The 24,690-nt window shown below is 41.4% G+C and overlaps 1 protein-coding gene across 1 annotated transcript in view; it reads right to left on the bottom strand.

The window, feature by feature from the left end:
• VWF (von Willebrand factor) overlaps window positions 1-24,690 on the bottom strand; it is a 145,950-nt gene that overhangs the window by 85,636 nt on the left and 35,624 nt on the right. The window contains exons 12-19 of the mRNA XM_009887451.1: window positions 23,433-23,571; window positions 22,724-22,824; window positions 19,542-19,737; window positions 18,316-18,531; window positions 12,426-12,666; window positions 11,500-11,594; window positions 10,055-10,215; window positions 3,039-3,142 (exon numbers count right to left, since the gene is read on the bottom strand). Coding sequence (XP_009885753.1) covers window positions 3,039-3,142; window positions 10,055-10,215; window positions 11,500-11,594; window positions 12,426-12,666; window positions 18,316-18,531; window positions 19,542-19,737; window positions 22,724-22,824; window positions 23,433-23,571 — 1,253 coding nt within the window. The remainder of the gene's footprint in view (window positions 1-3,038; window positions 3,143-10,054; window positions 10,216-11,499; window positions 11,595-12,425; window positions 12,667-18,315; window positions 18,532-19,541; window positions 19,738-22,723; window positions 22,825-23,432; window positions 23,572-24,690) is intronic.

Genomic DNA, 24,690 nt, shown 5'->3' with positions numbered 1-24,690 from the left:
GAAACTGAGAAATAAGGACAAGAAGAGACTTCAGAGGATCCACCCAGTCCTCTTGCCCTTTTCCAGAGGTATCCTGGAGAATCACAAGCCTTGCTACAGAAGCTTGTTCTTGGAAGGTATGAAGGGGATCTTACCCTTGGCATCCACGGACTTTTGATCAGTGAAATAAATTAATTCGCTAACTAGCAAGAGACTGAGCAACCAAAATAAAAAACAGAGGTCAGTGAAGCATAAGATCTGCTCATTCTTTTGTTTGTTATTAATTTTGGGGAGTTAGAATAGCATCTGACATCTTATCTAATAATCTAATCTAATAATAATAACAATTTGATAATTAATAAGCAATAGGTTGCTTGAGGTTGGAGAAACATTCATCTACTAAATGCTACATGAATGCAGATGGACACCATCACTGTCCCAGGGATTTTCTAATCAAGCTCTATAAAGGCAGAGAAAGAGGAATTCTATCCCTGCTTTACAGATGTAAAAACTCAGGGATAAAAAACCTGAAGTACTTTCCCAAGATCAAATTGCTAGCCAAAGAAAAAACAGGTTCTGAATCAAGTTCTCTAGTAATGCCTTAACCCAAGCATAAGCATTGTTTAATCTTGATAACAATTCCCAGTATAATAAATATTGTGTAATACATTTTCTTCAAATAAAAATATCTGTAACATGAAACCTATTGCACCCTGTGCTATTAAATCTCTACTAATAGGTAGAGCAAGACCACGATTTTGTATATATGTGTACGGATAGATTACAAAGTATGTGGTGTAGCAAAATTCAGAATAGCAAATTTCTGCTGTGTACAGCTTCATAAACGTTATTCCAAAATTTTCACTGAGCTCTACAATGAATTCCCAATACATAGCATAACAAAAGTTTTGCCACTAGCTTAGACTTGGAGACATTCCGTTGTTCATGAATTAGGGTCTCCCATATGTCAAGTTGAATATAAAAGCCAAATCTGACACCTCTGGCTCATATATTGCGTTTGCAGGTGTTCACATCTGGCTAAGAACAAGTGAGAATGAGAACTCCTGCAACAGCAGTACAAAAAGCAAAAACAAAAGGAAAGGAAGATCTGACCTCCAAAATGCAGACTCTCAATTCTTATTAATTCTCAAAGCAATAATAATTCCCTATATCACTTTCTAAATGACATTTGACTTGATATTCGCTGAGAACTATCATGAAGCTTTTCAAAGCCACATAGCTCAAAAAAGCTCGTGACATATTTGAATGGACCTTATTTCCAATTTTACTTTCACATTCAAGAAAAATACCTAAAATGAGAGGAAGAACTTTTTATCAATGAGAAAAAGCGTCATTTCTAACGTTTTCTTGACCCTGATATTGAAGAAAATTCTACGTGCTAGAGGAAATGTCACTTACAATGGCATTGCCAGAAACAAAATGACAGTTACACAAATGAAGCAACATGGTTATGACTATTTTAAGACTGAAGATTAAAAGATTGACTGAAAATAAAAAGATTGTGCATGATTTTTTGAAGAATCTTGCAAATTTCACAACTCCTAGCAGTTTTACACCTTACTGTTCTTGTTTCAACAAAATTTTCATTGTGTCTGTTTTTCAGCTGAGTCACTTTTACCTAGATGCAATGTAAGCAAGTTACAGTATATATATATCTATATAAAAATATAAACTTCTCCTCTGGCTTCCTCCCTTCAAACCTACTTTTCCCCAGGTCTATTTAGCGTACATGATTCACAATGTAATATGTAGCTGCAAAGGAAAAAAATGAAACAAAACATCAGAAAGTCAATGTTTCCATATAAAACCATAAAACCTTATATCCAAAACTAACTTAAACCAGTCAGGAGCAGTCCCACCAGTTTAAAAATACAACACTTGAAATCACTGTTGCTCAAAGATCTATACACAAAACAAAAAACCAAACTGTACGTCTCCTTAAAGGTGCTGATTCTCCAATCCAACTCCACCCAGACACACAGAAGATAACAGAAACGCTGCTTCTGGGGGTGTCACAGAGCTGGGCAGGGACATTTTGGGTAAAATGTACAAGAGATCCTGAAGTCTAAGTTCAAAGGCAACAGTTTCCACACTGCTGGTGGCTGGATGTCCTACACCTTGGACTCTTGGAGCTCTGCAAAAATGGCCACCGTTCCCTCTCCAAGCACGCGTGGAGAGCAAAGCACCTCCAATGCATCAAGCATCTGCAGGTAGAAGCCAAGAATTGTCCAGCAGGCAAATACCCTATACCTTAACAAGGCTGTGCCAAGGGTTTCCCTCCATGCAAATATCACAGCCCAGCACTTTCTTTTGAACATACACATTCTTTTTCAAGAACAAAACAGGATAGATAGGGATGCAGGTGAAAGACAGAGAGCACTTACTCTTTTATTCTAAGATATCATCAGCTCTCATCTTTTCTCTCTCTCTCTCTCTCTCCTTTTTCTTTTTCTTTTTTTTTTTAAGATATCAATGGACTGAGCATTCGTTTGAGATACAAGAGGTCAACTCTTTTTCTGCCTGATTCTTTAACACATTCCTGAAGAGTTCCTGTCACATTACAGCTGGCATATCACACCCCTTCTGCTGATGCATGCTTCTGGCTGAAAAAGACTGATTTGAAGGGCCCCAGATGGCAGAAAAGGGAAGCATGACAGCAGAGCTTAGCAACAAAGGGCAGGCTCCGTCCTCCCAGCCCAGAGGAGCTCCTATATTGTTACCTTCTGTTGCAAGATCAAGGAGCAAATCCACTAGTTAGCGGCTACAGAGGACCTGCACAGACATGTAGACTGCCTATCTGTAAGGTACCAGGTACAGTTTGCCAGATATTGCACTGGTCTTTATGCAACATGTGAAGGGAATATTCTGGTCTGTACAATATGTACGTTATTACACTGCAAAACTTGACTTCTCCATTAAATAGATCTGTTAAAAAAAAAAATTTAGAAACAAAAATATTTTTTTTTTAGAAAAAAAAATACTAGAAACATGTTAGGTGCCCTAGAGAGAAACAGAAAAATGCATTTCCAGTGGCTCACCAGGTGTTGCAGTCATTAGTCACTGTCTCTCCCTTGGCATATTCTCTTCCATTGTGAAAACATGGGCATCTTTCAGGAGCAACACACTTGTTTTCATGTCGCACCTAAGCAAAACACACAATTTGTCAGCATGGAGGCCTGTTGGTATGTGCCAGGGCACAGAGGACTAAGCACAAGGATATGTGGATAAAGAATAAAGGAAAGGATAGAGAAAATGGTTCAAGACAATATAAAGTAAGAAAGGTACAGCATTGCTAATATTTTTTTCCATTAACATAAATAGAGCTACAGGTACATACATCAGTCTTGTTTCAGGGGCTGAACACCAATTTAAGCTTGTGGGAGAATAAATTAGATTATAGAAGAATGTCACGATGAGAAAGTCTAATTTGACCAAAACCAGTATGCAGTGACGATAAAATAGGCTAACCTGAATATGGAGAGCAGGTGAACAGCACATGCTTCTCACACACAAACGGAAGGATAGCCTACCAGAAAAGCAGCCTGATGCAGAGCTCAGCTGGGCTGAAAACTGAAAGATGACTGCTGAGGAGGAGACGAGGTGCCATGGTACCAGAAAAGCTCAAGTGCAAATGAAGATTTGGTCATCACAGACAACACGCCCCCAGAAAAGCTCACTCCCCTGTCAGCTCGCCTCTGAGAATTGCAGTAGTCACTCATTTTCTTTCAAATGCCTACTTATTCCCTATAAGGCAGGATAAATATCAGTCCACTGGAGACATTTTTCTACTGTCACAGGCTGTGTTACTGGTGAATAGGACATTATGTTCTGTCTACGATTTTTAATTTTTCAGTTTTAGCCTACTGATCTTAGTTTCTCTTTGTACAACAACAAACCATTTGTCCCTTGTAAAAAAAACAAAAACAAAAACCAAAACCAAACAACCACCAGGTAATGCCTTTAGACATTTTTTCCTTCCTTTTCTCTATTTTTTCTGTGATTACTCCGTTTCCATTTTGAAGACAGCAAGTTTTAAAGAATCAAACAAAACCAAGGCTGGCTATGCTGTTTTTCACTTGGACATGATTTTGCAAAGCCAGGGGTAGGTTTGGCTCTTGCTTTATGGAATACTGAAATGGAGAGCACTTCCCGTCCCTCTCATTCAAAACTCACAAAATATCACTTTCCCACTTCAAACCCTTTCTGCAAAATCATTAAAATAGTTTCTTTTTTACCATTAAATACGGGCCAATGAGATCAATGTAGTCTGAATGCCAGGTTAATAAAGTAGAACAGCTCTACCTTTTCCTATGGGGGCCTAGAACTGCCACAGGGAACTACTAATAAAAAGGATTTCACAGCCCAGACACTCTTCATTCATATGCAGCTCCACATGCTCTGTGGCTTATGGAGAGCTGTATTATGCCAAATAAACTCACTCCAATAGAAGCAAGATGGAAACAGAAATGCTTTTCTAGATGATAGAGCTGGGGCTCTGCCTTGGACTTAACCTCCACAAAGAATAGGGAGAAAACAGGCCAGAGTTTCCCAGGGTGTTTAATTCTTTCCTTCCTTCCTTCCTGGTGGCACTCAGGAAAAAAAACAATATATGACTTCACTCTCATGGCTACATTTCTGAATTTTTCCACAGTGTTCAGCAACACAGGTCACAATAGACTTGAGGGTTAGCCTCTGGATACAAAATTCAGGATTAGGGATGTGGTTAGTAAAAGAAGGATTAGGACTTCTTCTGCTTTCTCCCTCACACATTGACATGAAGCTAGTCACGGCCTATCACCAACTCTAAAAACTTAATAGGCTGATATTAGTATTTCCATCACAAATGTCTGGCCACCATGAAGCTGCAGTGCAGCAACTGTTAATCCACTGACAAAGAGGGAAGACTACCTTGTCTGAACCCTGCAGAGTAGGTGGGTGGGATTTAGAAAACTGGACATAAATACCCAAAGTGGACTTTGACCAGAAGAATAATTAAGACTAAATGCTGCAAAACTCAATGGATTATGATTTTGCTAACAGTAACACAGAATCTACTGGTCATATTGACACCACATCCAAAAGCTGGTATATCTGGCAGCCTGATGCCATGCTGCGTTACAAGTCTGTTGAACACGATATCATGTGGTACTGCTTGGCCAGGGGCATTATTCACAAACAGCTGGACTTTCTGTGGAAGCCTCTCAATGCATCCATAGATAGCATTGAATACAGAAGATCTAAGAGTCCTGAGTGCCTGAGGTGACGGAAGGTATGTGTGCTGGGGAGGCAACCACAAGGCAAGACACAGGCTTGTAATGAGAACAGCTGCTGTTTGCACCATCTCACACCCTTGCCATGATACTCCTGAGAGTGCGTCCATGGGATTATAAGTGGTTGACTTGCTGATGATCCCTCGCCCCGCCCAAACTTGGGGATCCAACAGAAATGTCCATTTCCTTGCTCTGTCTTATTAATTGTTAAGCCTTGGCAAATCTTGCAAAAGGAAGGACAATATTACAGATTTCAGAACCTTTAAGATTTTTCTCCCCTAAACTCTGCCATGATCAGGCTGAATTTTAATCTTTTGCTCAACACAATTTTGATGAGTATCTCGCTGTCAAGGGAAGCTCAGGATTTCACTCTGTTTCTCCCGAGACACCTGAGGGCTTCAGCAGAAACTCAACCAAAGGTATAAAGAGGTAAGTGATTAAGTAAAGGAAGCGGGTCAGATTAGAACCCAATAGCTGATACGTTTCAACTAAAACAGCCTGTCACCATTTCTATGCAAAGACAAGTCAAAAACGTGTTAGGACAGACCACTCAACATGTGCGGTTTTACACCTGACTTTTCTTTCCTATGGCAGCTGTATGCTTCTTATGTTTGTTTTATGAAGCATTATCCTCAGGCAGATGCAGATACCAAAAAGCTGGTACCCATCTCCTTGTGAAGACTCTGTCATAGGATAAGCCTACACTGAAGAATACACAACAGAGCTAGCAGGAAAAACAAAACAGCACTCTATTAAGTTTCTGTTGAAAACAGTCTGGAAGAAAAAAACCCTTTAGAACTTTTCCAATTAATATATTTACGGTTTTATTTTTTCCCTTTTTCTACTAACATATCATAGATTTATAAATAGTTTTATTTCAGCAGCCACAATAAAATAAAAGGTTTCATTTCAGTTTTAAACATTAATTTTGCTTCAGTTGCTGGAAATTGAAAGAAATTAATTTTCTAGTTTTGGAGTGTCTGGATTTTGTGCTTTCTGATTGTTCTGCTCCTCTTTTTCCCCAGAAAGGTGGTTAACACTCCATTTGTATATTTATTAATATTTTCCAATGGGAAAAAGCTGGAGTGCAGTAAACTAATCTGAGAAAGCATATTTTTCCCCACACTTCTGCACATATGTTATGATTTATCTTTTCTGCTCTGCAAAAGGGTGACAAGTATGGAGAATTTCCCACCCTCCAGACGATCAAAGACAGAAAAAGAAGAATTACTTTTCATGACATAGTGAATATTTTTATTTTCAAGAAATCAAAACACTGTAAAATATTAAGTCAAGATGAGCTGGAAAACCTATTTTTCAGTTGAAATAAATTAGCTTTCATCTGCATTTTCTGATTGGGGAAATAATCAATTGATTGATTGTCACTTTCTCACCCCAGCAAATTTTCCAATTCAAATCTAGCCAACTGCAGCATCATGTTCATGAACAATCTTTGATATTTTTGAAATTATTTTTCAGATACATAATTCAAAATTGGCAGGCAATTTGTGCATACAGATTTCAGACTATGCATTGCTCCGTTTACAACTGGTAACTCAGCTAACTGATCTGTAACATCTCTTTGTACACACAGGAATAACTTTGCACTTAATTCCATATTAAGTGTATATAATTGCAAATTATACCAGAGAGTTGTTTATGTAAACTAGGTATCTTTGATTGTTTTTTCTTGATGGTATGAACCACTTCAGAGAAGCAGGAAGGTCAGGTTTTTTTGCTAATAAGTTATCCATGACCATTCATAAATTTTTATATGCTACTGTACTGCAAAAGAAAAAAAATAATCTTCAGTAAAACGGCACAAGTTCTTCCAGAATGACGATACGCGCAAATGTTTATTGCCACAAATGTTCAGTAATCTGTTACTTCTCACAGATATTCCTACAAACAGTAGCTCACCTCCATGAGTGCTTGTAAATTAAACAGGATTACAGAACACCAACAAGGGAGACTGACTGGTAAAATAAATAGTAATATCTTTTTCCGGTCCCTTTATTGCTCAGCTCTGTTGGTACAAGTCTGGAAAACACAGACTTCATGACTTTGCAGCACTTTCCTCCAGTACGCCCAGAGTCTTTAAGGTAGAGAGAGGCAAGATGGAAGAGAAGCCAGTCACCACCCCATATCCTTCCATCTTTGGTAAATAACACTGGGAGCACAAAGGCTCACTGCAGAATGCAGAAATAAGGAAAAAGCCTCCCCCAAACCATCCTGGTTAGGTACCTATTGGAGATGAGGAAGAAACTGCTCTTTGGCAACAAGCTGGCAGATCCCATGGAGCCACACGCCAGGAGCCTAACACGTGGCCAAGGGCACCAACGTAATGAAAACACTGAGCTTGATCCTGCCTTTGCATGGCCGTGGTTACAGCAAAATCACCTATATACTGGCTTCTCCCATCGTGGCTTTGCGAAACGCGAATCTCACGATTTTTATTGCCTGCCAGACTGGAAGCCAGTAAGAACAAGCAACTATAGACTGAGTTTACTGGAAGATTGAACCATACTGTCATCTAGCGGACAAAGACCTTATTTTACTAGTTCTTTTAAAAAAATACTGGGCCCGATTCTTCTATCCCAACTCTGTCAAACCATCTTGTTGAATTCAGTAGCATGTTTCAAATTGCTGCAGAGTCAGCCAGAGTTTCCAATTCCAGAATGCCAAGGACTGTTCCTCCTGGCAAAAATTCTATGAAACAACTGTTTGAATGATAGTTCCAACCTACTGGAAAGGAATATGAAATTCTGTACTAAATATGAAGGTTAATTACTAGGAAGTTGTTGGGGGGGGAACTCTTTTTTTTTTTTTTTTCTTTTTTTTCCCCCCTGTTGAGTAGTTATCATTATTTGTTTTCCATGCTTATCACTAAAGTGTACTATTACCATATCCTGGAAATGAAACCAAATCTCAAGCCCCTTCACCAAATCAAAGACGTCTGATTCCTATATATAGAGGAAGATGTATTGCAGCTTTACAAGTACAAAAATGTTTGTAAGTTTACTTATCACACTAGTATTTGGGAATATTCTTCTCTAAAAGGAAAGACATTTAAAAAACAAAATGTGAAAAGAAGCAACACTTGTTTTAAAATTGTGGTGAAAATTTACTCAATATTGATATGAACGCCTTCATTTGATGTTCTGTATTTTTCACTTTGGACTTACAAGGTACTTCACAAGCCTGAGATTTTGTCTGCAGCTGGCATTTTATTCTGCAGTATCATCTATTCACATAAATGTGTGTTGATCAGCAAAATAAGGTAGCAAAGTTAAAATATATGAATATTAATGCTAGAAATGACTGTGTTATAGGAATTCTTTTTTGTTTGTTTCTAGTAAGACAACGGAAAGAATTTTGAGGGGAAAACACACCCTTATTCATATAGAAGCAGAAAAAACCAACACATCTTTATAAAAATACATGTTTCCAGGGAAAGTTAATTGCTGTTTAAAATGGAATTTACAATAGTGGATGAAGTCAATTCATTACAGCTGAAGCCTAAACATAAACATGCATCTCAACCCTAGAAGTAATAACCCACGCCTTAATTTGCTAACAGTCAATGTCCAGTGCATATTAACCTGAGCCTGAACCTTGAGTAGGTATAAAAGCATAAAAAAATAAAAGTTATCTTTTGCATTTCTAGACTTCCTGGGCTGCAGCATTTGAAAACATCTTGCTTTGCTATATGCCCCTCTGAGACAGAAAACTGGACCAGCACATCTCTAAGTACCACAGGTATCAAATAAAGTCTCACAATTGTAGAGTATTTTAGCCCTTAAACAAAATAAAGGCTCAGCCTCAACTCTTTTTCCAGCATCCATCGGGTATTTTCAGCTGCATTTCATGTATTGAACTTACAAACTTTTTAATCCCAGCAGTTTTGTGGGACAGATAATTCAGAAGTGCCATTTACTCAACTTCATAAAGTATACCATGTGCTTCACCTCTATCCTATTCATGTGATGCCTGGGACTATATCCTCAGTGAGGTCCTGTGCACAACTCTTTGCCTGCCCAGAGAGTATTGCACAGCACTGAACAGTGATGCTTTTTTCTCTTGCTCAGAGAACAGCAGCAGCAATCTGCTGTCTATTCTACTCCATCTGCTTTTTATCAGGGGTCTAAATTGATACTGAGTTCACAGTCACTGGCTTAGCAAATAACTATTTGCTCTATTTAAAAATGACTAAACTAATGATTAAATTTGAGGGTTGCAGGGGAACGTAACCCTGGACTCCAGAAAGCATTTTACCAGTGAAAAAAGCACGCTCAGCACACCATCTGCAACACCAGGACACCCTCTGGCACCATCTTAGCAAGCTTCATGTCCCACATTCCATCTCACAGGGAACTCTCAATTTGGTACAACGCATAGGAAGGCAGCAGCAGAGATGGAGACTTGACAAGCAGGCAACAAGCATCAGCAGGAGGGTTTGGCTGGATGTGGGGTGGGTATTTGGGGTATAGGGACCTGTGCACTTCTGTCTCTCTGGCTAGGGAAGTTCAGCAAGACTGAGGAGGAGATTGGGAGGAGAACTGAAGGAAGACATAAGTCTTAAAAAAAAAAAAGTGGGGTTTGGCTTTTTGATTATCAATTATTACAAGCTTAACTTCATCTTCTATGCAGATATACTACTATACATATTTTAAACCAGCCACAATTTGGCAGAGTCAATACTTCACAATCATGTATTCCCAAGCTGCAAGAAGACTGCTGGTAGGAAAAAATGAAGGCAAGAAAAAAAAGAGGAGCCTGCTTACCATCCCTTTTGGACAGAGGCATCCAGATATGCAGCCATGGCTGATGCATTCCAAGTCATAATTCTGGCAAGTCTTGGCACACTCCAACCCTTCAGCTCTTGGGTTGTTTGCAGGACAGACAAACCTTTCCATGGGGGATCTGCATGTCAAGCTCCTTTTTACTTTAAAAAATAAGTGTAGAAAAATTGCAAATAGAACTCAAATATTGTTAGCACAGTATTTTTCTAAAGGATGGATTGACATTTTTATTAGAAAACTACTTTAGGATATAGAACGGAGCAATGCCACCACACTATGCATGACATTGTAAAGGTAACAGTCCCCACTCCCCAGTGAAGTGACCTCAGTTAGGTTATGATAAAAGCATGTATTCTAATACAGAAGCAAAAGGAGCTGCACAAGGGTTCAGTTCCAGATTGTAATATGAGCACACTTTAGTGTGAAACAGATTTCAAGCTGTAGGCAGTGTACACTACTAATGTCAGCAAAAAATCCATGTTCTGAGAAGCAACAGCATCATATATTATTGTGCTTAGACTCACTTCCAACACGGAATATAACTACATGGGTGACTGTCAATAACAATGCCCTTAACTTAAATAGAAAGGTTTCAAACTCTTTGAGAACTCAGGTTCTGAAAGAAGGTCAGAATTTCCCAAGAAACTCCAGGTTATTATTTTAAGCGATGCTAGAAATATGTCTCTCTGAGGTTTCGTAAGTCTTAGCACACTAATATCAGGAAAAATATGTCTTAATAACATTATAGCAAGAGTTTGGTGAAATATACACCTAAAAGACTTCACCTGAAGGACAGTGGGGGCCAACCAGTGACACTGTTACTGGTGGTCTACCAAGACCCCCTCTTCCAATGCAATCCCATAAGCTCCATCCATATATCAGTCGGGAATCTCAAAAAATCCCAGAACACTAATATCCTGTTCTCCAATGCAGGGCCTAGCTCTGCAAGGCAGTTGTCAGTCTCTGGGAGGCTTTACAGTGGGATGCCTGGTGGCTGGAGGGCACACTCGGTGCCTGGCAGCACTCTAACCTTCAAGCCACAAAAAGCTTTGTCTGCACCGGAACTTGCAACCTGCTAGTAAGAAGCAAGAGGTATAAAGCTGGCTAGTTAACTGAAGTCGTGTGATCCTCAAATAGCAACTGAGGGCCTCAGATCCCTGCCAACGGACCCCTTAACCTCTTCAACTAAAGAGAGACTGCAGTGGCTAACTATAATTTTGAGAGGTGGGACACAATGCATCCTCCCATGCAAACATTTTGTTTCTATACTGTAACAAAAAAAGATTTAGAAAAAGACTCCCAACATCACCAGCCACTGCAACCTCTGGTACTTCTTCCCTAGTCTAGATTACCAAGAGATTGAAGACGAAAAAAAGAAAAGGAAAAAAAAAAAAGAAAAAAACGTTAATTTCTTAAAGCATACTAACTTCTGGCAGATGGTCTCTCATCAGCGAAAACATCTGGTAGGAAGGCACCAGGAACTCTGTTTGTACTGCAGTGCATGAAACCATTTTCACAATAGCTAAGAAAAACAAGTAGAGCTTATATTTAACAAAGTGACATTTAGCTTTCACTCACGCTGTTGTTTTCAGACAGGCCCACAGGGAACTTGTCAGAGTACCAAAATTACACCTCTCACTGGGGCTGATCCGTTGCTCTCTGTTCAATGTGCTCATCAACCTTAAAGACAAACCTTCCTGAAGATAGTTGCAGTGATATACTAGCATGGCAAACCAGCTGTATGCTAGCCGTGTCCCACTGAATCCAAGCGCAGGCATAAAGCTGAGCAAATTAATAGTCAGGTCTGCTGTGGAGAGAGGTAAGGGACCACTTCATGCCTGCAACTTATGACTTCTGTGGTGGAGGAGAAAAGGAGTAGACACTGTTTCCAAAGCTGGGCTTGCCAGGAGACACCCAGCAATTACATTCCTACTTTCAGTGTACCGCTACTCAATCTAACAATTAGAAATGCTTTGTAATATTTGTATCTTTGATAGAGGTAATTGGGTTTTAATCTTTAAGAAATGTAACGCAGTACATTAAAGTGACATTTTAAAAGCCTTCAAAGTAGCTATTGTCGGTAATTAAGCTCCATTTCAAACTGCCAGGAACTGTTCATGGAACAGGGCTTAGCCCTTTCTTCTGAATAAGATAGCATTTAAAATTTTATGGATAGAGATGCAATAGCAAAATTCACCATTTTGTTTGTTGGAGGCAAAATCTTGCCCTCTTTTAAACTAGTTTCAGCGGAGGTAAAAGAACTGAGAAACCAAACCAGCTAACCACTCGGGCTATCCAAAAATTTATGAGTCACAGCATGTAGGGATGAGTTACGAACACTGACTGCACTTACCACATGGTGTAATGATCTGAAAAGACGTCCTCTGGCTGGAAGATCTCACCGTCATAGTAACAAGAGCAGTGGGACTTTGGCACGCATGCCTCACGCTCATCCAAGTAGTGCCCGGGGGGACAGTAGCATCCTTCCACGCAGAGTTCATCACAGTCCTCATCCGGGTAGGACAGAGATCTGCAGGTCTGGTTGCATGGCATCCCACACTGCTGGTACACTTGGCCTTCAGGACAGGTCATTGCTGTTGAATGATGTGAACATCAGGGAGACTGCCATTTGATCCAAAGCCAACTAAAAGAAAAGCTGCCTAAACCAGACTGGGATGCTGGGGATTAAAATGTATTTACTCATTGACAGAGGCCTGTCTACACTGTCTCTCCTTAACTCTGCAGCACCAGTGAAGCCTAGGGCACTGCTTATACACATACAAGCAAAACCCTTACTACGTGCAGTTTCCAATAAGCATCAGGATTGGATTGTAACCCCTTTAACGGAAACCCACCCACAAAATTTCATCCAGAACGAAAAATACAGGCTGTGCCCAGCCTCTGTTATTACTTGGATCTACAAGTTAGGAGCATTACAAGTGTCACGTACACATTCACACTTCTCTTCCTTTGCAACATGGCTAGGGACAATTTGGTCAAAATAAGTAGAAATGTAAGTTTCTGCCTTCGTAAGCAGTGCTACAACAGTTTAAAGCCTCACATCCCAGCAGCTCTCAGTGATTTCTGTGGAAACAGGTGCAAATAATGAAGTTATTTAGTGATTGTGGAGCCAAACCTTAGGTACTACCGATTTTTCATGATGAATCCGTTTTTATGGAGACTTAATTATGGCCTTTGGAACCATTTTGGCTTCTTTGTTTATAAAACCTTCGCTTCGTTCTACAACCTGATTTCGAGGCAACCTCCTCGGCATACATCCCCGTCGGCACTAGGGGGCAGCCGTGACAACACATTTCAGAAGATTAGCAAACAAGTTACTATTATCAAGGGCTTTTAACAGGCCTCTTATTAACCAGAGCTTATAAAACCTGTCGTTTGTAGCAACCTTCCAAAGCAAACGGCCAGGGTTATAAGGTGATGAGGTAGGATGTTCAGCAGAGTGAAGGAAGCAGCTGCGAATAAAAGTTGGCACGTGTGCACTGTGCTAAAACCAAAATCAACGGGTTACAGAGAAAGCTCTTCCTCTTCCCATCCCTGCAGAATAATCTAATAATCCCAACCATCTCTTCTGTGAGCACACACCCCTGGGAACTGTAGCAGCAACGACAGTAAAAGAAAAACTATCGCAAGGCTACAGCCCTGAAGCCTCACCCAGCTGCTAGCAGGGCTGAACTAACACTGAGGCTAACAATGCAAGTCCTCCACGCTAACTAATGTCTAATGCTTACCTACAGAAAATTCTTCTGAAATGAAGAATTACTTCTACTTACTGAAAAGAGGTATGGTTGCACCAACATCTCCCAGACTTCAGTTGAGGCACCTGAAGCCCCATACTCGGGAGCATAAGCCCTTAACTCGAGGATCAAGCCCAGAGGTATCTAAGGTGACTTGAAGCCTTCTTCAGAGCAAAGATCTCCCAAGTTTGGGACTTTTGCCCAAGCTATTTAATATAACTTTCACAACACAGCCCAAGAAACTTGTGTGTGCTCATCAACACAGTAGGCAAAGTAAATACCTCCTAACTCAGAAATAAATAGATGACAGATTCACTCACAGTTACAGAAGTCTTTGGCAGCTATTCACAGAACAGTGCTTCTAATTTACATAAACATGATCTTTGCAGTAAATCAAATACTGAACAGGCACAGTCCAGGGCTGAGGATCAGTTGCTTTTTTTTTTTAAAAAAAAAAACAAAAACAAAAACAAACAAACAAAAAAACTTTCCTCACTGAAATTTTGTGCAAGCAGGACAACTATAAGCTTCAACCAAAACTACGATTTGCTACACAGGAACCTCTGAAAACGGGGAACTGGCTAGGCACATTTCAGGCAGGTACACCAGTTTACTAGAGTTTCAAGATTCAACAAGGATAAGATCACTGAGCCCAGCATCCTGCCCTACTTTCTAGTCAGTCGTAACACTCCCTGCCCACAGGGACAAGTTTTGCAGTGGATCTTTTTTTTAGATAAAGCTTTGTAACTCATCTTCCCTGCCCATGCACTTCCTAAGATTTTAGAAACATCCCTCGTTTTTCCAGTTATGCTACCCAATGCCATGTTCATACTCCAAGTCCTAATCCACTGTTTCATTATTTCTCAGCAACACCTGTTTTTAACAGCAAAAAGGCAAGACAACTGACCTGGGAGGGGGCTTTTGTCTGTACACTTTGTAATACACTGTCACTGAAAAAAAAAACAAAAACACCAAAAAAACCCAAAAAACAAAAGACACGACAACAACATCCCATTATTGCCAGGAAAATGAGAGGAAAAGGCGAGGTGCATCTAGTCTCTACAGATGCCTGTTATAAAACTGAAACAGCTCAATGCTGTGCTCTAAAGCTCAGCCTGTCCCAGGGATAAGATTGAAGAGAGTGAGAAAGCATTGGAGAAGTGTGTATCCATCAGATAGTTCATCCAGCTTCTTACGTGTGGGTTTTCAACACAGAGTGAGAGAGACATAAATCCTGACCAGTTTCTTAGGTAGCACAAGGTGAAAACATAATCATATCTAGGTCAGAGGCTCTAGGCAATGTTGTGCCCTGTCAGGACTAGATTTAACACAGCTACTTCACCAACACCAGCTGGCCTGCTGAGCCCCACCATGCAATGTAGCCATCCTCAGATGCTGCTCAGGGACTGCCCTTAATTCCCTACTCCCTGCTCCAGCACTCCTGGATCTATCCCATACAAATCCTCTTGCAGAAGATATGGAAAGACAATAAACAACCCCTCACGCCACATTAAGGAAAATAGTGGAATTATCAACAGGTCCTAAAACCTGAAGAAAGATCTAGGGACCTGTTGAGTGATTCCCCTTTGCCACAAAACAATACATACATGAGACATAGAATCATTTAGGTTGGAGAAGACCTTTAAGATCATGAGTCCAACCATTAAACTAACGCTGCCAAGTCCACTACTAAACCATGATCATAAGTGTCACATCTACACGTCTTTTAGGTACCTCCAGGGATGGTGACTCAACTACATCCCTGGGCAGCCTGTTCTAATGCTTGACAACCCTTTCAGTGAAGAAATTCAGTGAACAACCCCGGGTCCTTTTCCACCAGGCAGCTTTCCAGCCACTCTTCCCCAAGCCTGTAGCGCTGCATGGGGTTGTTGTGACCCAAGAGCAGGACCCGGCATTTGGCCTTGTTCAACCTCATAAAATTGGCCTCACCCCATCAATCCAGCCTGTCTGGATCCCTCTGTAGACCTTTTCTACCCTCAAGCAGATCAACACTTGCACCCAACTCGGTGTTGTCTGCAAACTTACTGAGGGTGCACTCGATCCCCCCATCCAGACTGTTGATAAAGATATTAAACAGAATACTCAATACTGAGCCCTGGAGAACACCACTGGTCACTGGCCACCAACTGGATTTAAGTCCATTCACCACTACTCTTTGGGCCTGGCCATCCAGTTAGTTTTTTTCACACACACACACGAGATAGCCCACAATATGGCTTATCTGCTCCTTCCATGCAGCATGAAGGGATTGACTGTGTTGCTTATTCACAGTGGGCTGCAAGGGTAGGAGTCAGCTCTTAAACAATCAAACTTCAACTAAAATAGTTTCGAAGACGTGGGAGATGAATGCGCTTGTTAGCTTGGCACGCCGCAGAAATGCTGTGCTACACTAATGACTTACTTCCCTCTACTCATCCACTTCAAATCAAGCAAACCGGTTCTGTCAAGTCATTTCCCAAGCAACTGAATCTCTGTTGACCAAGGCAGGAGCGAAGCACATGTTCAGCACGCTAGGCCATCAGTGCAAATTATGCAACCTGCACATTCCCGTCTCAAGCCCATTAAAAGAGGGATTGTTCTCCTTTATGTGACAGGAGATGTCTGGGGCATCAGGATTATTTAATGGGGGTTGATGGATCTACAGTCAGGGAAATCATCACTTTATGAGAGCATAAAGTGCTCTGTAATGCACAGAGAGGAGGAAGCAGCTCTGCACTATTAAAGATTAATTGTGAAAATTGACTTGTTCAATTACAGAAAGAACGATGGTGCATTATCGCTGCTCTTTCTTTCAGCCTCCAGACCTGCACATTTTTAAAAGGATTTTTATTATATTACTGTTCCACTATCTGAACATTTACATAAATTAGGTAAAATATTATGAAACCATGCAGCAGTTTAACATAAACTGGTTTTGTTCTCATTCACAGTAAATACTCTCCAGCCTGCAGAAGCTGTAGTCACTGACCTTACAGGTACAGACCCTACGAGGTGGAAGGCCACTGACCTCTCTTTCTCTCTCTCTCTTCCAGTTTCTATACACCCAGTTTATACATGTTTTTCCCACCGCCTGTTTGGAAAGAAGTAGCAGAACAGATCTGGAAGGCTGCCAAGCATGCATGCTTTTCCCCAAAATTTTCAATTGTCTTCTTTCCTTACTAGCAAAGTTGCCCAGGAAAATGGAAAAACATTATTTTCACAAAATATGGGGAAAAGTATGTCCATGTTCCATCAAAATTCCATTGCAATGGATTTTTTCCTACCACATTGACCTAACAGAGAAAGAAAAGTAATAAAAGATGTTGGCTTCTCCTGCTCCAGCGTCTTAGCAGTCTTGCTATTAATCTTGCAATGGACTGATCTATGCAAAGACATTCTATTCCTTCTGCTACCGCACCCTCTGTAACCCAAACCTGCAGTCTGAATTTTCGTTCTATCCTCTTACAACAACTCATCTTTTAGACTGCAAGGTTTTGAACCAGGGTTGCCATTTATTACAGGTGGCATCCTGCAAACAATCCTCAGGGGAATTCAAAACTTGCTGACTTTCATAGGAGTTAAACGTCTACACAAAATGCCTCAGACAACACACTTGTTTGCCTAGCTCAGTGGTGCCACCCACAACCTGTTGATCAAGGTTCAGGATCTAATCTTGAACGAGCTGCCACATCATACTAGAATTTAGAAAGAGAAGGAACGGAGCTCATATGTCATTAGAAAAATGATGTTCATCGACTAGCTGAATGGTATACACGAAATGAGATCTGACATAGATCTCAGACCTCCACACTGACAGGGTGATAAACAAACGGTTGAGAGAGATGCCAGAGAGGTTGTGCAATCTTTGTCCTTGGAGATACTGAAAATTTGTCCAGACAAGACCCCAGACAATTTGCTGTAAGTTAGCCCTTCTATGATCAGGGGTTGTACCAGAAGACTGCCAGAGGTCCCTTCTGATATAAGTTTGTCTATACTTGTATGATTCTATTTTATGATACCACTTGGCCAAGTACCTGCCTTTGTGCCTCTTCCATACCCTCAACTTTGGCTAAAATCAGGACTCACTGACAAGGTCAAGAGCTGGGAAGCTTGGGCCTTGAAAGAAGGAGGTACCAAAATAGAAATGTATACATTACTACAAATCACTTGGAGATTCCCACCCTGGGATATTCAGGAAGTTTCCAAGTGAGTAGCTGAAACTTAAATACAGCTGAAAATAGACATCCAGTCAAAAGCTCTGCTGCAGTATATCAGATGACTGCTTCTCTCCCCCAGTGCTGAGCAGTCTCTGTCAACAGTTTTTCCATCCTTGCTAGAGTGGAGGAAAGGTGTACTCTCTCATCATTTGCCATAAGAAATATTTGGCACCTTGCAGAAATCATCTCATTCTAGATTTCTCATCTGACATTGCCAAGAAATTCCTTCAAGACAAGGAAAATAAGCAGGTTTTGGGAGCATTTCACTTACGGCAGAAGTCAGGTCGTCTCCACTGAACCAGGACACTCTTCCTAGCACAGGCTGCTACATAATTAGCAATAGCAGAGCACAGACAGTCCTTGCCATTGGAGCAGGAGCAAACATCAAAGCGGCAGTTCTTCACATAGGGAGTGGGACTGACTTCATGGTGACAAGGTTCAAATGCAGAAGACATCAGAATTGAGCAGGAGTCCTCAGCATATTTGGCTAAAAAGAGAAAAATTACATGCTTGCACTGAATCAATCAGTGGCTTTCAAGAAAAGCTAGAAGAGCCACAGTAAGCATTTTCTTTTTCTTTTGTTAAAAAAAAAAAAAGAAAAAGAAAAAACAACAAAGAAACAAAAAACAAACAAACAAAACAAAACACACAGAAGAATAAAATAGGATCATTAGGCATAAATAGCATCATAACTCACAGGTCATGAGCTCCACTAAAAGAATAATGTTTCACTAGTAAAACAAATCAAGCAAGAGTAATGCGTTTATATTCTGTTACCACTATTTCTGGTGCTGTGCTTCCTTTTGCAGGGCCTCTGCTTTCTGCTGCTTTTCATATTTGCAAAATTAAACCTTCTAGGCTGCACCACACTTATGAATCTACAGTGCCTGCTCTGATCTACAGCCATAAAATTTTATGTGTGCTTGCTCCTCCCAGAAATCAGAGGCTGCTGTAACACCTGCAACAAGAAAATGGTGCTGAGAATTTCTCCCCGTGTCCAACCAGGGCAGCCAAGGAGGGGAAGAGGAAGGCTGTCTGTTGGGATGCAGTAGAAGAAGGGAGACAAAGGATCAGGAACAGTGTATAAGGTGTAAGGACAGAGGAGTGAAGGAGACAGGTGTTTTGTCCACCCAAAGGATAAACATAGTATTGCTATCACTTGGAAGAGTAGTTTCAGTAGCACACAAGTTTGTGCTGTGGCTGTGATGGTCTAACTCCAATTGTGGTCCAAACCAAAGAGCAGCATTACTGATTTTTGTTTTCAATCTTCACAAAACATTACATTTTCCTTAGGAAGCCTGCATCAGTCAGTGTATCTATTTTCTTTTTTTTCCCCTGTTTATTTTTTGGGGGGGGGTTCGGTTGGTTTTTGTTGTTTTTTTTTCTTTTTAAACAATGACTGCAGTCACCCTACTGGTAATGTAAGCAACACTGGCTTTTTTATTATTATTTTTTATTGTTGTGTAAAATGAAAGACCACAGTTTGCTGTTCAGTACCTAAACGGGGATTGAGATTGCAGGGGTCACTGTCTTGTTTCAACAAGTCTTGGCAGTCTGCATTGAGCTTCCAGGAGTTTCCAAAATCTTCCAGAAGAGCTTCCACCATGCCAGAAGGTGTAAGAAAATCGTCCCCTTGGTTACCATTGTAATTTCCACATAGGCCGCACATCCTTTCGGAATAGACTGGAGATAGCTAAGGAAGACAACATTAGCCTGGTCATCCTCCAGAACAGGTCACCACTGTACAGCAAGATTTTCTAAAGAATGAACCACACACAACTTAAGAATCAAGAAAATTCTCCAATACATAGTAAAAAACTATAGACACAAATTCATTGTACTACATTTTGAAACTTCTAACAAAAATGCTACTATTAGTTAGCAGCAGGACAATTTTTGCACAGTACAGTGCTAATTTCAGATGGTAACTGAAGGTGACTAGGAGAAAAATGGCTTATTTTTCTGCCTTCATCAGCACTCCAGTTTAATCTTTTTTTTTTTTTCCCTATTTTTCCTTTTCATTCATATAAACAAACAGGGCAACAGTAGGGGTTGCATGTTTTAACATAGCGAGATGATTATATTTCTGATGGTAATTTGGGAAAAGATATGGCACTTGAAACCATTTCACATTTTAAAAGAAAACATAAACAGATTGTTTTGTCACAAAACAGAGACAATGTTGGAGGAGTTGTCTCCCTCAACATTAAGGACCATTAATACAATAAGAAAGAGACTACTGTGCCTAAAGCTACATTACCTTGCATTAGAGCTCCCTCCTGCCTAGAGAAACTTATGACGCACTAAAAGCAGCATTGCAAACAACCCACAGAGCAAATGTACTTTTCACCCTGCCTTATTCTTGCTGCAAATCAAGGGACAGCTGAAATGGGACCCTAAACTTAGAGGTAAATAGGAGGAAACCGCCTAAACAACATCTGCAACACAAAGGCACCAATATATTTTATTCTAGTAGGAACTGCCAGTTTTTATTAGAAGTAAAGATCTGGTACATCACAAGTACTACCAGCTGCCCTCAGGAGCTGACTCGGTGCTTTAATGCTACAGTAGCTCTCTGTATGCATTTAGTAGAGCGCTACTTTAGTCAAATTGGCACGAGTAACTGGTAAACAGAATGAAAAAAGCTAGAAAAACACATTTTGGAAGAAAATTGGTTTTCTGTATAATTAAAATTAAAACATTCTCCAAAATATAACCTAATACTACCCTCCCTTAGAACACAGCGGTCAGAGAGCAAATACAGAGCATCAAAAGGAACAACCATGGATTATTAGAGAATACATATCTTTGTTATTCTGATGGCCAAGGAAGCTACTTTTTCACATACTCTGCAGACGGACAATGACTCATACAAATCCAAATTCTGATGTATTTTTTAGTGGAGGCTTGAACCACAAATTTCAAGTGGTCACAGAAAGGGGAGTCTTCTTGAGGAACATAAAAAGAATTTTTACCAGAAGTCTGGCCAAGGTAATGGAAGTGTATCACTTCCCCCAGTTGTCAGAAATACTTGGCAACAGGACAGTCCACAAATCCAGCATAAATTAACTCTCCAAAAGCAATTAAAAAGATGTTTTAGATACCCAGCAAGGGAAGGAGCTCAGAGCAGAAATGAATAAATGCAGATGATTGGAGAAACTTCCACTGGTTTTATGGGTAGAGGATCTGGAGCAGAAAATTAGATTTGTTCTAACTGTAAGAAAGAATTTGCCAGGCTATACGGGTCTCTGACCAGGCAGAAAAATACTTGGAATACTGAGGAAAGCCAAAACTTCTGAGATGTGCCAAGAGACCGAACAAAATTATTCTTAGCCCAAACCCAACTTCTTGGAGCACAGAGATATAGGCTAGACCGAAAAAACAACAACAAAACCATGGATGCTTTCTAAAGTTAGTCCCGACCTTTCTTCTCTGTTGTCTTTTCAATTCTTGTACTCACTTCTGAACTAACTTTCATGTACCATTACACTGTGCCAAATGTGACATTTAAGCCAGATTTTGGGGCAGGTGAGGAGAGTGCAAAAGCCGTGCCATGGTTTAAAGAGGGCAGCGCTCACTGCTCGGTAGAAAACCCCAGGAAAACTGACTTTCTTGGCAAAATTCGTCTCAGTGAGCAAAACCACTCTGCACCAGGGCCCAGCTGCAGGTTCCCTCCACAAAAAGGGCTCAAAGGCAGCAGGGCCGTGGTTCAGCACCCGTCCATGCAAACAAGGCAGGAGCACGCAGGTCCACAGCTGCCCAGCATCATGCGGGAGCACACCACCCTGACTTAGCACCCGTAGCCTGCAAGTCATCACACCAGGAAGCAACACTACAGGCAGACTCCTGAGGCGGGCTCCTGAGGGAGCGAATACACCCTCAGGGACGACACTTGAAAGAAAACAGCCTCTTGTATGAGCAAAGTAGATGTGATAGATGGCTTAGCTGCAGAAGCTGTGATGGTTTATCTGCTATCAGGAGACTATTCCACAGTAAATAATCTTCTCCCCTTCCCTCACAAGCTGTTCTGCACTGCAAATAATTCTGCAGCTTATATCACACACGCACAAAAAGTGGTTTATGTAAAGCATTCTGTTGTTGCAGCTAGACTGCTTCCCTTGCAGCTCATTTCCTTTAAACCTGGTTTGGATATTTCTGCACTCTGCTGCAGTCTCAGCACAGACAAACCCTAATTGCTAATCAAGGATGACTTTAAGCATCCCTCACAGTAGCAGGAGCATGCAACATATCTTCTATGAGTTAATTGATTTTTCCTGGAAATTATGAGTAACTGTATCCCTGGGGCTATACTCTTCCCTTATTTTAAGTAATACAAATCCATTGCTTTAGACAGGACAGTCAAAGCAAATGAAAGCAAAAATCCAGTTTGGAGGGTATCTGTTGAACAAAACACAAAACTATTCATGGTCAATAATGGCTGTCATTGCACAAAAGAAGAGAGGGAAAAAAAAAAATCTATCAAGCTGCTGTAGGATGAAAATGTTTGTTTCTGGAGTACAAAAGGACCTGTATATCACTCCGGGGGTAGCAAAAGAGAACGGAATTTCTAACATGCAACACAAAGCGATTTCTCACTTTGCACAAGAAAATCTTTGTACATGTTTGGGTGGGATGAGAGGGGCGCAAAAAGGCAGAAATAAAACAGAAAGAAAGAGTACCTTCACTAGGAGTTCACCATGGCCATCCCAGTCAATCTGCAAATCTTCCCCATATGTAAGGCGAACTGAAGTCCTCACAGTGCGCTGGATACGGAGGGCACCTTAGGACAACCATAAAGTGTCAGTCAGGCCAGCATGTGGTGTTTCATTGCCTGGGAATGCTGTGTCACACTGCAGAGGCCAACAGAGTGGCTGCCACAGAGCAGGGGGCATGCAGGTCTGCCAAAGCAAGGAGCGGCAGCAATGCCCACTTCACACTTCCCAAGCTTTGTGCCTGCTCAGCAGTTTACATCTGCATGAACTTGTCCACAGGCTTTGCTTTAAGGCACTCAGGAGCCCTAGAAGAGGATATATGTGCGTTCTGCAAAACCTTAGGCACTAACTGTGACATTTTGCAAGGTAATTGGAGGGATTTCAAGCTTCTGGATAAAAAATGACAATAATTTAAAAAAGCATAGACCAACAGTGGTTTTCAAGATCACGTCTCCCAAATCCAGATCAGCTTAATTCTCCTGATTTTAGAGGAGCTGAGCCAAGATGTGTCAGCTGCATGGAGAGAAGCTGAAATGACAGAGCTTCTAGAAGAGGCTGCAAGTGAGAATTTGGTATTGGAAACACTTTTTGACTGAACTGAGCTAAGGCGTGCCAGAAAACACTGGTAAGCAGGACCCCTTCAGTGGATGGCCAGAGTTAGACCACACGAACACACCTTGTAGCAAAGGGATCTGTACGTCTTGTCCATTCAGTGAAATTCCTCCTCCATGTTTCATTTTAATGAGGCTGTTGTCCATATCCCGGACTCGGATGGAAGCTGAGCGAGTGCACACAGCATCAGGATCATCTGCACACTACAAAGAAGAGATTTGCCTGGAACCTCAAGCTTTCACTTTATCGGTGACTTAGCCCCAGGCCCCCAGAAGGCATTTCAGCATCTAATTCGGGAGGTGTTAAGTGTCCCGATGGTTTTATGGATCTAGTTTCTCCATCCCACAAACACCAGGCTGGCTGCTTTTCTTCCATTATCCTGCTAATCACACACCAGGGAGCCATCCACAGCTCCTCCTCCTGGAGCCTGGAAGGCAACCCACGGGCGTCACCCGGGACCCCTGGGAGGAGCCTGTGCCAATGGCCGGCATCCAGCCCACACCACCCCCGGCTGCGGTGGGGGCTGGAAGGGTGATCTGCCCCATCTCCCACAGCCTGGGACGCAGCTGCGGGGTTCGCACTGCCCGAGGCTCTTGTGATGTTTTGTTTTCCCCGGCTTAGGGTTACACAGATGAGGAACAGGGATTGCAGGCCCCCGGCATCTCCTCCCTTGGTTTCGCAAGGGAAGTTTCAGTGGAAACTTGTTCTGCAAGTTCCCAAGCACACATGACCTCAGAGCTGCATTATCAGAGCTTTCTAAGGCAGGATACAGACATAGATGGTGCGTACAACTGTGACACCCCTTTTCTCCAAAGCCTGTGACTTCTCTGTCGCTGGTGACCTGCAAGACAGGCTTATACTCCCCTTCACTCCTGTCACTCTCCTGACCGTCGTACCTCTCCCAGCCTTTGATTCCTCCGTCCCCATGCCCCTTCTTCCCCTCTTCTTGATTCAGAACCCTTTTCAATCTCCAGGTTAGTTTACCTATTTCTATGCACAACTGGTTGATTAATTTCACGACCAGGCTAACTTTCATGTGACACCCCTTCCAGGGTCTCCTTCCCTCCCCGCACTGGCCTGGCTCCCTTTCCTGCCTCTCTCCAGCCACGAGACCTGAGGGTTCTAATTGACAAGCAGCTGAATATGAGCCGGCAGTGTGTCCAGGTGGCCAAGAAAGCCAACGGCATCCTGGCTTGTATTAGAAATAGCATGGCCAGCAGAAGTAGGGAGGTGATTGTGCCCTTGTACTCAGCACTGGTGAGGCCACACCTCGAGTATTGTGTCCGGTTTTGGGCACCTCAATACAAGAGAGATATCGAGGT

The sequence above is a fragment of the Charadrius vociferus genome, unplaced genomic scaffold (assembly GCF_000708025.1).
Source record: "Charadrius vociferus isolate BGI_N301 unplaced genomic scaffold, ASM70802v2 scaffold116, whole genome shotgun sequence".
Classification (NCBI taxonomy): Eukaryota; Metazoa; Chordata; class Aves; order Charadriiformes; family Charadriidae; genus Charadrius; species Charadrius vociferus.
This window is presented reverse-complemented; position numbering and strand designations above follow the sequence as displayed.